This window comes from Chiroxiphia lanceolata, chromosome 12 (assembly GCF_009829145.1).
Source record: "Chiroxiphia lanceolata isolate bChiLan1 chromosome 12, bChiLan1.pri, whole genome shotgun sequence".
Classification (NCBI taxonomy): domain Eukaryota; kingdom Metazoa; phylum Chordata; class Aves; order Passeriformes; family Pipridae; genus Chiroxiphia; species Chiroxiphia lanceolata.
The window spans coordinates 12,142,768-12,159,229 of NC_045648.1; the positions used below are offsets into that span (position 1 = coordinate 12,142,768).

The 16,462-nt window shown below is 42.1% G+C and overlaps 1 protein-coding gene across 1 annotated transcript in view; it reads left to right on the plus strand.

Annotated features, from left to right (window-relative positions):
• The first annotated feature begins 1,547 nt into the window (after nt 1-1,547).
• Nucleotides 1,548-16,462, plus strand: part of TNFAIP8L3 (TNF alpha induced protein 8 like 3) — a 46,382-nt gene continuing 31,467 nt past the window's right edge. Inside the window, exon 1 of the mRNA XM_032700075.1 lies at nt 1,548-1,775. Within this exon, the coding sequence (XP_032555966.1) occupies nt 1,577-1,775 (199 nt within the window). The 5' untranslated portion in view covers nt 1,548-1,576. The remainder of the gene's footprint in view (nt 1,776-16,462) is intronic.

Consider the following 16,462-nt stretch of genomic DNA (forward strand, 5'->3'; position numbering starts at 1 on the left):
TGGCTTTTCACGACAGAGTCCTAGAATCACTTAAATTTAGATGCTTTTCCTTATAATGTACTCATTTATGAGGTTATAATCAGCAGTATTTGGAATGCCATTTTAAATTCAATGAAAACAATTACAAACAGAAGTCAGAATTTGTTTTCGTATAATAAAATCCCTAAGTGCCTTAACAGTACAGGCTCAAGTTATGACAGCAAGGTTCCAAACTATTTAACAACTAACTTTTCACTCCAGAGGTTGAAGATTTTTGTGACTAAATTGAACATAGCAGCCTGTATATTCCAGGGCCAGAAAGCTTGAGGTCTTCTATCTCTTCAGACTCAACCTGATTTGAAGGCAGGGGAGCATGTTAAGATTCGCTTTAGAACATAAGACAAACTCTGGCTTTGTTTTTAGTACTGTAGTTCTAGTTCTCACAGTTAGCATTGCACAGAATAAGCCACCAATGAAAAGAATTTGACAGGGCCCTTTCAGTTTAAAGAGAAACCTTTTTTTTTTAAATGTCATGCTATAAGCTAACAAAGAAAGTCTTCACATTTGTCAAGAGTGTCAGGCTTGGTCTGATGTGATAGATATTTTGCTGCATGCAGCCTCAAAGCAGCATCCAGACATTGCTTTCTCCAGCAACAAGGATCTATATGGTTTTGGGGGAGAAAGTTACAGAGTAAAGATATCTGTAGTCTACAGTTAGAGACATAAAACTCTGGCTGGAGTTTGAGTATGCTGCAGGCATTGGTTGGCTTTTAGGATGTGACATATCTATAGATATGCCTAATGGATCTTCAAGGTCTGTTTCAGGATGGCAGCTGGTTCCCAGTTAGAAAAGTACTCTTGCTATTACTTTCTAGGGACTTTTGTGCTAGAATTAAGAGTGATTTTGGTCTATAACAGGAAGAAAAACTAGAAATAAAGCAAAGGGGAAGAAAGATCTGCCTAACCTCAGAGCTGAAAAAGTGGCCTCAATCATCTGAATTAAGGGATGGTTCATGACTGTAGTAGCTTGCAGGGCAGAAGCAAAGCCTGCAGAGTTCAACTTATAAATTTTTCAGACTCAGGAGTTCAAAACAATCTTATGACATGGCTTTCATCTGCCACATATTGCACTGTCTGCCTCAGGAAAACGTACAAACAGGCAGCAGCAGAACTGAGTCCTTCAATACACTTCTGGGCACTAAAACCCAACGAGAACTGACACTTTCCCATCGGCCTCCACTGTTCTAAGCACTAATTTTTTGAGGACACATCATTAAGGAGACCAAGCCAGCAAAAAGAGACAAAGTGGAAGGTCAGGGGAGACGCCCACAAGAAGAGTGATGGAAAAATCAGACGGGAGATGCAATGGCAGTGTAAAGGTCTGTCATTTCGGCCACTTCTGCGCCCAGAAGTGGCTTCCCCTGGAGCGACCTGCGGGGCAGGATAGCCCCAGTTATCCCCCATCCCCGCAGGGCTCGGCGGGCGAGGGCCGGGCAGCCCAACTTGTGGAACAGCCGGGGCAGGAGCGGCTCCTCCGCCGCGCCCCCGCTGCCTCCGCCCTCGCCGCGCCCGCCCGGCCCCGCTCCGCCCGCAGCCAATGGCACTGAGCGGGGTGGCCGCGGGTGGTGGCGCCGACCCAGCGCTCGGAGCGCAGGAGGAGGCAGCGGGATCCGCTCCCCGGCTCCGGGCGCTCCCCCTGCCAGCGCCGGCCCCTCGGTCCCGCAGCCCCGCCGGTACCCGCAGCATGGACTCGGACTCCGGGGAGCTCAGCGAAGGCGAGCCGGTCTCGCCCGCAGGTAAGAGGGGGCTGCACGGACGGACCGGAGCCACCCGAGCGGTGGGACCGGGGCGACCGCGCCGAGCAACGTGTCGGGGACCCCCTCTCTGCCTCTGATGCAGCTCCGGGGCAGCGCTGCGAGGCTGACGGGACAGAGAGAGGGGAGGGCGAGCCCCGCTCCAGCGGCCCCGGGCAGCAGAGGCGAGCAGCCTCCCCTCCCCTGCCCGGCCGCCGCTCGGGCACGGACATCCCGCGGGCTGGAGGGGTGCGGCTGCCCGGGGTACGGGAGAGCTGCCCTGAGGAGCTCGCCTGTGCCGTGAAAGCCGGTTAAATCGCAGTGCTGGCGCAATGTGATGTTTTATATCCAGAGGGTGCAAAGTTTCTGGGGTTTTGGTCATGGCTATTCCGCTGTCGCTCCAGGACCACTGCGCCTAGAGAGACCTCCCCTCCGGGGCTGGCACGCAGAGCCCCCGGGCTTTCAAGTCCTAACTTGTCAGAAAAACATACTGTCTGGCTGCTGCAGCGCACATAGTTCTTAGATGAGACGGTAGGGGGAAAAAAAAATCCCTCCTAGCATTTCCAAATCTCCACGTTCTTCTATCCTACGCGAACCAGACCGTGGCTGATGTGCCGTAGCCAAAGGCCATTCAGCACACATGGTAGGTGAGAAATACAAACTTGTGTGGAACTCAGCGCGCACAGAGGCAGGTTCGCTCTACCAGGACAGCATAGTCCCGGTGCTGGTCCCGAAATCTGCTGTGAGCTCACGGCCACCCCCTTCCCCACGCACACCTCTGGGTGTTCGATTCGGTGGCGGTGTCACCCTGCCCGCAGCAGAGGGCCTGCAGGGGTGTCACACACACGGCTGGCACATGACAGATGCTGGGCTGTCACTGAGACCAGGTGCAGAAAGGACCTGTTTGACCTCCAGCTTCCCATGGTGGAAGTTACAGGCATCTTCTCTGAAGCCATTTAACTGGGATCAGATGCAAGTAAACACAACTGGAATGATGTCCAAAATAGTCCTAGTGATCATAATAAATCCAAATAGAAAGCTGATGTGTTATGTTACGAGATCTTCAAGAAAAATCTTTTCACTGTGACCAGACCAGTTTAGACAAGTACCTGATCTCAGCTCATAGCTCCCTGCACCCTCAAAAAGGAAAGATTTCAACACCAAACAATATTCTAACTACAGCAGGGGAAATATTTTAACTGTCCTATTAATGTAACAGTGATGAACAGCAGTAGCAAGTAATGAGGTAAATAGGTGTTATCTTGTCCAGTCTCCCAGCAGAACATTTTATAGCATAATCTTAAATCCAACTCAGTTTTAAATATTAGGAGTATTTACTCTTGATATCTTGCTTTGTATTTTCTTACTTGAGATCTAGAGAATGAAATAAGACTAGCAACAGGTCACAGAGCTCCTTATATTCACAGAGCTCTGTTAGGATGAACTTATTAGCGAAGATCACCAACAGCTATACTTTTTCATCCAAATAAATATTCCAAGATATGCATGAAGAGCAAGTTACAAACATTAGATTTATAAACAAATTAATATAACATAGCTCCTGCCAACAACTTACTCCTGTTCTGAATAGGTTTTTCTTTTAAATAAATTAAAAATAACCATGCTTCAAGATTGCCATAAGTGCTTTTCATGTCATCACTTGCTAGCTGCCAAGAGTTGATGTTCATCAGTCTCCTCTCCTCTTTTCTATTCCTTCTTTGTGCTGCCTAAGAGAAGAAAAATCTGGTATTTTGACCATACATGGCAGATGCCTATGCAGTAGAATAAAACTGGAATACAGTGAAAACTTGGTTGTTATGTCTTAACCAGCTGCAATCTTTTTTTCTGCACTACAGAATTACTTGCTGTTTGCACACACCCCCCCCATCCTCTTTGGAAAAATATATTTTTTCTAGATTTCATTTGGTCTTTTTTTCCTGTGCTCTGCCATATGTACAGTGCAGCATCACTCTGTACGTGGGTGTTCAGTAGTCAGGCTGTCAGTCACTGCTGCAGGCACAGAAGCTGAGGGGTTGTAGTGTGGGATTCAGTCACCACCTTGTTCAGGGAGGTGCACACCCCACAGATCCCAGTGACCAGGGTGAGTCTCCCTGTGGTTCATAGAGCAAGCACAGAGGAATATTTGGGATGAACTCCTAGTAACAGTTCAGTTTTGGCCACTGATTTTAGAACAGCTTGGAGTTGGTATCAAAAGTGACAGCAACTTGAATGTTCAGGTTATTTGCTTCGTTACCAGTCGTTACACTTCCCCATTTATAAAGCAAGGACTTCATCTTACACAGTCATTGTGTAAGTCATTGCCCACTGCTTGGATTGTCCAATTGTTCAAGCCCAGCATGATACAGTTTACTTTATCTCCAGGGCTCCATGGTGCTAATGCACCACAGATGTTTAAAACATCACCCGTTTAAGGGTTTGCATTAGTCCTGCAATACTTATTCAGCCTTTTGCCATGTCCCAATGGAACAGCACCCCTGCCATTCCTGAGACTCACATGGGTATGCATGGGGCAGGAGGCTACCTAGTATACCCCCACCTTCTGCCACACACGGTTGGCTTCCAAGAACCAGCTGGAATCTTGCTCCAAGATCCCAGCAGCCTCATTTCCTTTAATAGCCCACTTAAAACCGAGTCTCCAAGGAGGCAGAAGTATTTTTTCTGTGTTTATTCTGAACATGTCACAATAGCATCTTCGTATTTCTTTGTTACAAACAAAAATCTCCTTAAATGTGAGCAGTACAAGATGTTAGCTGTACTTTAAAGCAAACAAACAGTAAAAAGCACCACACCTCTAAGAACATTCAGCTCCACAGCCTTGGCTCCCACAAGTCTCCCACACCCATCTATTACTGCTTTGCATCTGAGTTGTCTATAGGGTCAAAAAGTTTTGATTTTCAAAACGGTTACTCATGAGACAGACTCCTATTAGGAGCATTAAAGAGGTCTTCACAATTCTGAGAAATTTATATATTGTAATGCAAAACAAAAAAAAAGTTACATGCCTATTAGCTCTACCCTCAGTGAACCTTCTTGAGTTTCACTGTAGAGGCGACTAGTCACATTCCTTTTCTTATCCTGAAGAAGAGCTTTTGAGAACTGAACAGGTAATCTTAAAATAGAACGCTGTTCCCTTTTTTAATGTCCTCCTATCGAGAGGTTGTTTTTTTAAAAAACCTATTCAACAGAGCAATGGTCTCCTTTTCCTCAGCTTCCTCATAGGCATCCTGCCACATGAAAGAATGATCCTTCATATCATCTTTCAGAGTAACATTTCACAAAAATCCAGGTCATCACCAAGAACAATGATTTTGCTGTGGATTTGGAGATTCTGCATGTAAGAGAAAAAAGGTGGCAGACCTTCATTTGATGTGCCCTGTCCTAGGTTCCCTGACTGGAATGGGCAGGGATTTGGCCATATAGCTTTTGTGCAATATTGATTTAAGCCTTTCTACTAAGTCACAGTACAGATTTCTGGTTTTATTTTCACAGAACTATTGTGCTTCACTATAAACATAAGATAACTAGAGGATCAATTGCCTGTAAGATCTTTGAAACAAGACAGATTATCTTTGTGAAGTTTAATATAATGTGGAGAGCAAATTGTCACTTGTCCCTTCTCTGGGTTTCCTCCCACGGAAGAAGTCAAAAGACATTTGGCCTAGGAAAGAGAGCAGCTTGTGCTCCAAGTTGAGCTCTAAACTGATGACAGGATTTTATTTTTTTTGTTTTAAGCATTAGCACTGTGGAACCTACAACTTTGTGTAATGCCATGGATAACAGGATGAAGACAGCCTTATCACCAGGCTTCCAGCCATAAAGGCAGTGGGAATCTGAATATGACTTCAGCATGTCTTCAGTAGGGCTAAGATCTTAATGCATTTGAATTCTGCCCCAAACAATAAATATATACTACTAAAAAAACCAGCAGATTTAAACATTATTTGCTGTTGTAAAACAGCCCCAGCAGACAGGAATAATTTTTCTGGAGCTGTAACATTATTTGATTTGCAGTGCTTAGTAAATATTTTTTTCTGCAAGTTATTTATTGTGCTATGTGAATGGCCAGTAGTTTTGTGATGTTAATCTTTTAAGCCTGTTACATATTTTAATTAATGTTTTACAGAGTTAAATGCCATTCAAAAGCTAACATATATATTCTTGCAAATACAAAAGGATTTAGAAAGTGTACTGAAGGCATTTAGCACGTAATTATTTGAGGCATCAGTAACATGCTTGCGTGATACAGAGTTCAAGCAGGCATTGTATAACTTTTTGCAGTATCCCACCAGTCATTTGAACCATGGTTATCACGACAAAAGGTACACTTTGCCCCAAGGAATATTTGTGTGAACAATGAGGGGCTTGATTTATCAAAGCCTGGTTTTGAGTCTACATAGAAATTTCCAAGTCAGATATGCAATAATATTAACTGGAGTTCAGACAAGCCAGCAGAAGTGGTAGATAACATGTTCTAGATATGAAAGCTGGAAAAAAAATTTAAAAGAAAAAATTTTTTATGAAGTTATTTCTAACACCTGCCTAATAAAGGGCTCTCCCTTCCCATCTGCTGGAAAATAAAGGAAAAACAAAGCTAAGTGACAAAAAGATGGACAAACAGACATTAACTAGCATACCATGGGAACCTGAGCACCAAACTCTTACAGGGCTTTCTGGATCACACTGCAGACTGAGGCAAGCACATGTCCAAGGTTCTCTGCCAAGAGAGAGTGGGCAGGAGACACTTTGGGATGAGCAGGCAGCAATTGCCTGTAAGAGCAGCAGCTGGGGCAAGCACATGAGCCAAGAGCCTGGTTGGGTGATTTATTTTTATTTTTTTTTTTAAATCTTTACTCTTCCCTCCAGGAAACACCTGGGTTGCTGATTTGCATACAGACCCCTCATTAGCACAGTGTCTGCCGGTTGGGGAGCTTTGTCCAGCAGAAACAAAGAAAAAGCAAAGCTTGCTTTGAAAGGGAAAAAGAATCTTATCATGCTGTGATGATAGTAAAGACCATAAATAATCATTCTTTGGCCAAGTTGACTGGGCACCTTGGACAAAAAAAAAAAATTAGTTCAATAGTTTAATTTGTTCAGCTTTCTGTTTTTAAAATCAAGTGGAAATACAAGCTTGATGAAGCTCTGGGTTGAAGCCCAAGCTCACCTGTACATCATCCTCTGTGGATGAGACTGCTAAGCAGCAATAGCTGACAGTGCATGAGGCAACACTCTTTTCAGTAGCTTTAATAGATTCTTCCTGCTTTTGAGAGGATGGCCTGTGAAAACATGTGGCCTCAGAAGGACTTGTCATCATGGGTGAAGCAGAATCTCACTCCCAGGTAGGGATAGCAGGCACATGAAGGATGCTGTATTAGGTTGTTTCAGTGCAGAAATATTTTATGTTCTTGTTCAGAACTACTCACTTTCAGGACAGAGTACACCAGTGCCCTCCAGACCAGACACACAAAGAGCATGCAGAAACCAGCTATGACCTGTTTCTCAGGCAGGGAGGTTGATTTTACACTTAAGGCAATGATGATTTTAAGGGGCTCTCCATAGCCCCAAACCCAGCTATTCCCCCACCTGAAGTTTCGATCTGCTAGCAGTCAGTGAACAGAAAGCCTCTACTTTTTCTAGTAGGGGGATATGGACAAGCCTTGATGTGGGAATTTATGAAGGCAGATGAAGTTCATAAATAGGAATATGAAGCAATATCCTGCCACACAGCAATTACTGACCATTCCTGTCTGCCTTGCCAAAGGCCTGGGATGAGAGCAAGTTCTATTTAATGTGATATTTTGGTGGTGGTTGAACGACCTGTACAAGGCAATGAGTGCATCTCCTCAAAAACCTCACACTTCTCCTTTGAAGAACTAAATCTTTTAGCCTTTCATCTCATCCACAGCACAGACTAAAGAGTCATGGTTGGAAGGGTAAGTCACCTTATTTTGCTTGTAATAGAAGAACAAAGTTATAAATCTCCAGTAAGAAGAACAACAGCCAGAGAGATAAGAAGGTTTTCCTGGAGACCTGGCCTGTTTGGAAAAGCCTTTGATTATTTGCATTCAACCCACTACATCAGTCTTAGGGTAAAAGGCCCTCCCAGGTCCCAGGAAAGTAGGAGAATCCTGTAACTTTCTAGGAGACCTCACTCTCTTGTCTGGTAAACTAAGCAGGACCTGGCTGGGAGCCCAAGCAGTGGTACACAATCCTCTAAACTGTTTATCTATTAATATACTTACTTCCTGGCACTGTTTCAGCCCATGCCAGATAGCCTCCCACAAAATGTCCTGGCATGAGAAAGAGGATAACAGTGGCCAGTACAAATTAAACAACATTTGGAGTGTGGGAAAGAATGCAGGCTATATCCAGATGGCAGCACGATGCATGGACAACAGGTTCTGTGCCAGTTTATTTACAGACCCCGTGGTCCGAGCAGGGTGCAGAGATTCTTCACTGTTACTGTGGCTTCTGGTGTCTGCTCAAGGCTGTTCAGACTGCTGGATTGCTTGGGGACCCCACTCAGGGCAGCTGCCTTGGGCCCAGACACAGGTTTGGAGCTTTGCCCAATTAAAAGTGTGTTATTTATGGTTTGTCTGCAGAAAACTCTCTGCCAGATAGATTCCAGGAGGTCAGTGTATAGGCTGACAGGTGTAGCTGAAGGAGACTCATGGGAAGCTGAGACTAACTTGTTGCAGTAACTATGACTGCCCAAACCTCAAACATCACCAGAAGCCAAGCTGAGCTCAAACACTAGTGGAAGCCAGTGATTTTTCTGCTCTTTAAAGCAGACATGTTTAATGAAAAAGGCTGAGAACAACAAGCAAGAGTCACTTTGCTGCCCTTTCCAGTGGTCACTAATCCCTCCTTAGTACAGATGCTAGTTTATGTCAAGTTTTATCAGTTGGTTCTGTTCAGCCTCCCTACAGAGGAACAAACTGACCCTCTGTACAGATGTAGATTTTGGCTAACATCTGTTGATATAACAACATAAAACAGAGCAAGAAGATTATGCCATCTATGATATGAAACAAACCATGTGAAGACACTCTTTGATCTTCTTACTAGTGCTAGTTTACTAGGAAAAGTAATCTTCTGAAACACTAGTAGTAAAAATTAGCAGAATACCTCATTACCAACAATGAGCATCTAATTTTTGGCACTAACTTTGTTTATCCAAGTAGCTCATGTTGCAGGAAAAACTAAATTTTCTCTCCTTCTATTTGGAGAAATGTATTAACACTATTATTGTGTTAGTGTTTCCTTTCCAAATAGTTTTCCATTTACTTTTAGAGCACATAGTTTACACGGTCAGATCACTGACAGATGCAGATCAAACAAATGTAAGTTTCTTGCACTTTTCAAAGTAGGGGATATTTAAATTTTTTTTAAATGAAGATAACCATCTTTCAGATTATTTTTCCAACAAAAGCTCTGTGCCATATAGTGTTATGCCAGGTGAACATCTGTAGTTTTTGTTTCCTTGAAGTTAATTTTAACTTTGTGTATTTGTGCATCATTTCCCTCTAACTCCCAGAAGTGAGATGGAAGTAGGCTAAAGGTATCAAGAGCGACCTTCATGTTCACTTCAAAGCAAGTTATAGTTGGTGCCTCACTATTTTTATATATTATTTCATTAATCATCTCCACTGTTAGGAGAAATGTTTAATAGTAGGTACAAAAGTAATCAGCACAGTCATTAAGATGCTCAGCTGCTGGATTTCTTAGAAAATTATAAAGAATATGTGAGGAAAAATACTGACTTAAATTGCAGGTTTATGAATGGGATAAAAAGTTCAAGCCTAAGTATATGTAAAGAGCACTTCCACAAACTCTTAGAGTGCCACTGTGCCCCTTCTTACCAATTTGGCCTAACTGGTGCCCTTTAAATATACCAGAGCATATTTACCAGGAAGTTTCTGTTCAGTGATTAAACCTCATCTGTACCAGAAGCTAGCCTCTATTGTATAAACCTAACCTGACCTCAGCTGAGGTTTCTGTGGCTTGTGTCTTACCTGTATTTGTTTTTAAGGGTCTATTTATTTCCATGCCGGTTCTTAAAGGTCAGTATCAGATTATCCTGCATAAGAAGGAATGACATAACACTTTGCATCCTCAGGGCAGATGTAGCTGAGAGTTTACTCTTGCCTGCACTCCTGTCCACCTGCCACCTCACCTGCCAAAAGAACCCCAAACTCTCAGCCAAACACAAAAGCAACAACGAGAGAAGAAAACAAAAAAAAAAAAAACAGACCGTATATTCATCCAAAACAGTCACCACTGGCACTTCTCCACAAAGCACTTCCCCTTACAGAAATCATACAGAATTGATCAAAAGCCAAGAACAAATTGTCTTAAGGACAGATGAATACTAATGTTCTCCATAGTTCCATGATTTAACTTTATAGTTTGGATTAAATCAGATGCCTGAGGGCTTAAAGCACTCCCAATACTTAGTGGTTAATCAGCTGGCATCTCTTTATCCTTCAGACCAGGATATCTCCTCTAGTTTTGAGGTCAATTTCCAAACTGTGAGCTAGGGTTCTTTTTAACTAGTTGGCATCATTCGCTTGAGCACAACTTCCTCTTGAGCTTTTTGATTTTCCTCAGTGCTAGGTGTTTAGAAGCCTGGTTATAAAAAGCCAGAAAACAACCGCTTTCAAGGCTACGTTGCCACGTGCAACAGCTTGTGCCTGTAAAAGTGAATGTTTTCACTACAGCAGGAGCAGTGAGTGGCTCTGCACCCTGGGAGGACATGTGGAAATGCCTCGTGCTTTGAGAAGAGCTCTGGCACAGGACCTGTGCTGTGGCATGCAGAAGGCAGGGAAGGGTCTGAAATCTTGTTGTACCCTCCCGTTCACTGCCCCTGCTACCAACGAGGCTACATCCCTTGCAGGAAGGCAGATATCAAGATCGGGGCTATATTCTCCATCTTCTAACCTCTACAATGTTTTTCAGTTCTCTTTCCACCCACCCTCACCTTTTATACCAACAATTTGTGTTTCTTCTCCAGATACCCACATTTTTCTAACATATAACTGATCTCTCATTTCCCTGTGCCTCAGCCAATATGCTGTTCTTCTCCAAGCCTCAACTCTTCCAGTTTTGATCTGATTCTTCTTCCTTAATTCATTTCTGCTCAAGTACTCTTGAGTTTATGATTTCTACCACTATGGAAGGGAGTAAATGCTGTCAGGTTATATTTCAAAAAAGGGAGGACTGATGGGAGTAAGATACTGTCTTGTCTTTCTAATTAAAGGCACTAGAAACAGCTTTGCCTTGCCAGAGGAACTAACCTGCCTCCTCTGGCAAACAATACAGACAGTGGGCTTGCAAGTGAAATCAGTGTCATCTTGATTAGTACAGCATGCTGAGAACAGGAAAGTTAATTTGATTTTGAATTACTGAAACATGTAGATGCAATATTTGCCAGAAAGTGAGAACACAATAGCATCTCCACAGATAACAAGAGCTTCCCTGTTATTTCCAGAGTATATTCCTGAACAAATAACTACTTGAAAAAACAACACATCTTCACCCCTATAAGATCAAATCATTGGGCTTGAATAGCAGGTCCAGGGGAGAACTGCATTTCTCACCAGAGCTGCCTGTGACTGTCACTGATCAAACGAGGTCAGAGGAGGACACTGTTTTCTAGTGACACAGCTTAATTACAAGGAGTAAAGGAAGACAGAGCTCAGCCATTCTGCAGAATACTGTGATGAGTCACAGCATGCAGATCTCCCCCACCTGAGCATAGGTATTTCTTAAAATACAAATAGGTATTTCTTAAAAAGTAGCTATATCTTTTCATTAAAAAAAAATTAGAAAAGAGTACACAGAAGTTGCCTCTAGAAAGTTATCAGAAGCTTTAAACAGCTGTGACAAGGCAGTGAAGGCAAGAGATGCTTCTGGAAAGTAAACTCTTCTTCACTTGTGGCAAGAATGACTCTTGCAATGTTCTTCAGCCGATGAGGCAAGGATGAGAGCACAGATATACACCCAGAGAGGCTTTAGGAAAAGGGCTGAAGCACAAGAATTGCCAAGAATGGGCAGGCTCACCAGAACACCAACACAGCACCTGTGTTCAGCTTTCCACTCTGCTACTGAGCTGAATCAAACGCAAACTGGAGCTGAGCCTGCCCTGTGGAGGGCCAGCAGACACCCTGACACCCAAGTTTCATCTTCCATCACCGGGGTGGCTGGAAACAGTGCCCCCATTTTCCACCACAGCAGCTCTCTCTGGATCACTAACTCTGCCAGACCCATCTCATTTGTCCTCAGTCAGCAACATCACCTGTATGATCATCCAGAACACAGGAGGGGGACACAGTCCTGCCCAGCAGACAGGGGGAGCACAGCTCTGCCCTGGTGCAGCCCTGCCCCACGTGCATGGTGTGGTGCAGCAGGACACACCCTCACATTACTTGATTCTGCAGTCAAAATATCTGTGCAGCTTTCAAATTCCCAAGAGCTGTGTCAACACTTGCCCATCCACGTACAGGAGATGAGTAACAGTTGCTCTTGAGCTGTTTAGAGCTCTGTGTATTTACCTTTCAGAACTTAAGCAAAGTACTGCCTTAGCAACAGCAGAGTAGTATTAAGAAAGAGATAAGTGGTGTGTAGGAAGAGAATTTAGGGGGATGGTGGGGGGAGAGATTATTCAATGTTTTCCATCTTTTCATGTAACAGAATTTAATTTCCTTGAAGCTACTGCAGTCAATGACAAGCAGTTAGAAGTGAGCACGTGAAATACCTCTAGCTGAGCACTGAAATAAAGCATGACTAGACATAGCAAATAACCAACCCATGCAGGCAACCACAGACTGCAAGAGGTGCTTTTATTATATGCACTTGTTACTGAGAAGCTTTTCTGTATTTGTAGAGTTCCCATTTCCTCATAGCCACATTTGATGGAATTCAGATAGCACGTGTGCCATTATGATAAACAACTGATTTTGGAATACTTCACTTCTTTCCTCTCTTTTACTGGCATTAAAGCAGTAGTCACACTTCTTAATAGGGATTATAATTTAGGGACAGCAGATGCCCATGCTTAAGCACTTCATCAATGACTAAAATGCAAACTGTCTGCTCTACAGATCCTATGTTATTACACAGATTGAAAACAAATCTTTAAATATGTACTTAGCTTGCTTTTAAAGCAATGTGGCTTCTTTACCATGATAAAATGATAAAAATACGTATGACATCATAAAGCTCACAATAATTTATTTGCTGAAGAAGTTTTACAGCTATCTGCTTGAATTCATTTGGTTTGAAACTTGCCTTGGTCTAGCATTTTGAGTTGAAAACATTTTTTATACAAACATCATGTGATTGAATATAACTAAGGTTTTTTTATACATATGTAAAGTGGACAAAAATAATTTTCCCTAAGTAAGGAAATGCTATATATAGAAGAAAAGCTGAAGACTTTCAAGTCACAGACTTCAGTAGGTTTTTTGACATCATCCCTAGGGAGGCAGAAATACAAACAATAAAAAAAAAAAAGCCGTTTCCTTCATGAGAACACACAGAACATCAGAAACCACAGGTAAAGAGAGCAGTGCTATGCAGAATGGAAGTCAGTAGTCTGTTGGCTCACGTTTTTCACTCTAGTAATGGCCATTCCCTGTTATCATAAATGAGAAGTGCACACATATCAGTAGCTAACACTTTAAAGCTAAGTTTTAAATATTTTTAACAAATGTCACAACCTCAGTGAGTCAGAGAAAGCGTAGACTCTGCAACTCTTGAGAGGTACAGTGTGGAATAACAACTCTGGGAAAGGAAAGAATGCTACAGAGCATTCTTGTACCATCAGAATTGCAGACTGATTGGGGATAAATCAGTCTCTGCCCCTCCAGCTGCCCCTGGTTGCACCATGGCTGGGAAGATGCTTTCCTACAGAGATCCGAACGCAAAGCTGCTGCTGCTAGGGGGGAAAAAACCCTGCATCTTGACTTTCATCAGCTTTTTCTTAGAATAGCAGATCTGGATTGTGCTAGGAGTTGGAGTAGATTTTCTTATTTTTTTTTTTTTTTTCCTGGTTTATTGGGTATTTTTTGTGTTGGTTTTTGGGATAAGCAAACAGACAAAATTTGTATTCAAAGTTACTTTCACTTGGGGTCATATATAGACACAGCTTTCACAATGATAAGGGGGAAACAGAAGCTAGGTTGTTCAAAGCAGTTTACAGAGAAATAGCAGATAAAAATTAATCTCAGTACAGTACTACCTGGGCCAGGGAAAGCAGGGCAACTGATTCTGCAATAGCACAGTCACTCAGGTAGAACAGACATCACAGAGGAAATGTTAGATGGCTACAATTAGAGGGCTTAGGGAAGAGACTAGATTTCAGCAGATGGAATGTTGATTGGGGTTTATGTAATTCAGAGCTGTTCTGACAGAGCACTCGGGGAGAAACATGTGCAAAGTAACAGAGAAGGGCAGTATTTAAGAAGCTTCGCCACATTTTCACACGCTTGTTTGAAAAAAGATGAAAAGAAAATATCCAAGTAAGTTTTTTCATCATAAAAAAAAAAATCCCCCAAAACCCCACAAACAAATAAAAACCAACAGTGGCAAGATTCCTTTCTTCCTGTAACATCCTGGTAGGTAATATTGTATTCATATTAAACCTGGATTTCCACATGGACAGTTTTTTCATCAGTTTAGTATATTGTGAAAGGTATCTGTCATTTGTATATCGTTAAAGTGACAAAGTTTATTTTAAGATTTCTGTTAAGTAACACCTTCCTGAATTTCAAAGCAAACAGGACTGGAAACTTAAGGACATTGCAAAGATATCAGGCTAATTTCTTTGTGCAACCTCCCATATGATGACCTTTCAAAATCTGGTGGATGAAGTACTGGGCTGACAGCAGGGTCTTAATCACAGCCTTAAGCGAGTTTTTCAGTTGCATCTATTTCTCCTCCCATTCCTGGTCTTCTTTGTCTGTTTGCCTTTACTATTTTTAGGTCAGAAGTGTCTTTTGTTACATTTGTGCAGTAAGAACCCCAAGATATTTTATTAAAAGCAGCTAAATACTAATATCAGTGCAAAGCATGGCCACTGAAGATATTTTTACAGGTATGTTATGAGTGGGCTTCCACACCCAGGAAAAAAAAAAATGCACCTCTGCAGTTAATGCATAATCCTAAATATGAAAAAGATATATATATATACATTCAATAAGATCTTTCAGAAGTCTGTATTTTATGAAAAAGACTGCAGTTTGAGCACTAATTTATCTTAAACACACACAACTTTTTGTCATATTAAACAGATGACTGCAATTATTTTTTTCAATAAGCAGTGCTACTGCATATAGTAAGGCAACAAAGCAATGTTACAAACAAGACCAGAAAACATATTTTTAGCAATTCAGATAAAGAGAACATACTTATGTTTTCTCCTCCATTTTCCATTTGCTTCTGATTCCAACTGTTTAGCTTTCTGGCAGTGAAAATATGTTTGGAATAAAAATAGACCCCACGGTTTGATATTATCATGTGTAGCTTTGTTTTGCTTTTCCCTTCAATATATTCTTACTGAAATGAGGAAAGCCTTTCACCTAAGGAGAATTTACCAGAAAAAAAACTTTGGCAGAATTAACCTGTTTATGACTGCTGGCATATTTTTCAATACAAGTCTTTCAAAATACAGTGGTGGGATCAAGCACAAAAAGATATCCTGATCAAGTGATAGGACTCAGACTTTCTTGCATGACCATCATAGACACACCATGGTGAAAGACAGCATCCTTAAGAACCCCACTGTAATTCACAGAGTGAAAAGTATTCCTCACAGCACATAGAGTCACTTTGCCTTATACCCCAAGTTTTCAGTTCTTGCACATAAAACAGGTTGTGTGGACTTTACATATATAACCCACCTACACCTTAATCTTTTCAAGAGGTTGCTCACTGCCAAGATAGCTTGTGTGCAGGCCAAGGAATATGGACACTTTCCAATCCTGTCTGTTAAGACATCTCTGCAGGAAGCTGGCTTTCTAGGGTGTGAATTTGTGCCTTAAAACCATCTGCCCTATGTTGCTTTGTCTCAGTGGAAGAAATAATAAGTCCTGTTCAAAGGTGACAAGGACTGGTAACCTGTCACTAACCCTCAAATTCTAAAAAGCCAGATGAAACATGGCCTGACATATAACAAACTCCAAAAATCAGGTCCATCCAAGGCATAGTTTTTCATTAAGAAAGCTCTGACAGTCATCTTGTCTGCAGAAACACAGGTTGAATATTTACTAGTAAACAGCTGTAGTGGATGTTGTTGTCATTCTCTCACTTCTCAAGATCAGTATATTTAATCTAGAAAATAGATCACAGCAGAACAATGTTTTCTGCACACACACATCCTGGAAGAATGCTAAAGTCTGTTACTGCACAGAGGGATCGATGTCTGCTGCAGACAGAACAAGAAGTGCTCAGCATATTTGCAGTCAAGGAGATTTAGCCTGACATTAGGAAAATCTTTCTGTCAGAGTTGCAAGCACTGCATTAAACTACAAAAGAATGTTGGTCTTTAGAAATAGATCAGACAAGCATCTCTTCTAGCCTGCTAGTCTTCTCTCAGACAAAGGAATGGATTAAATGATTGATATAAAGTTTGTTCCTTCAACTCCAGCTTTCTATGACACTGAAACAATACA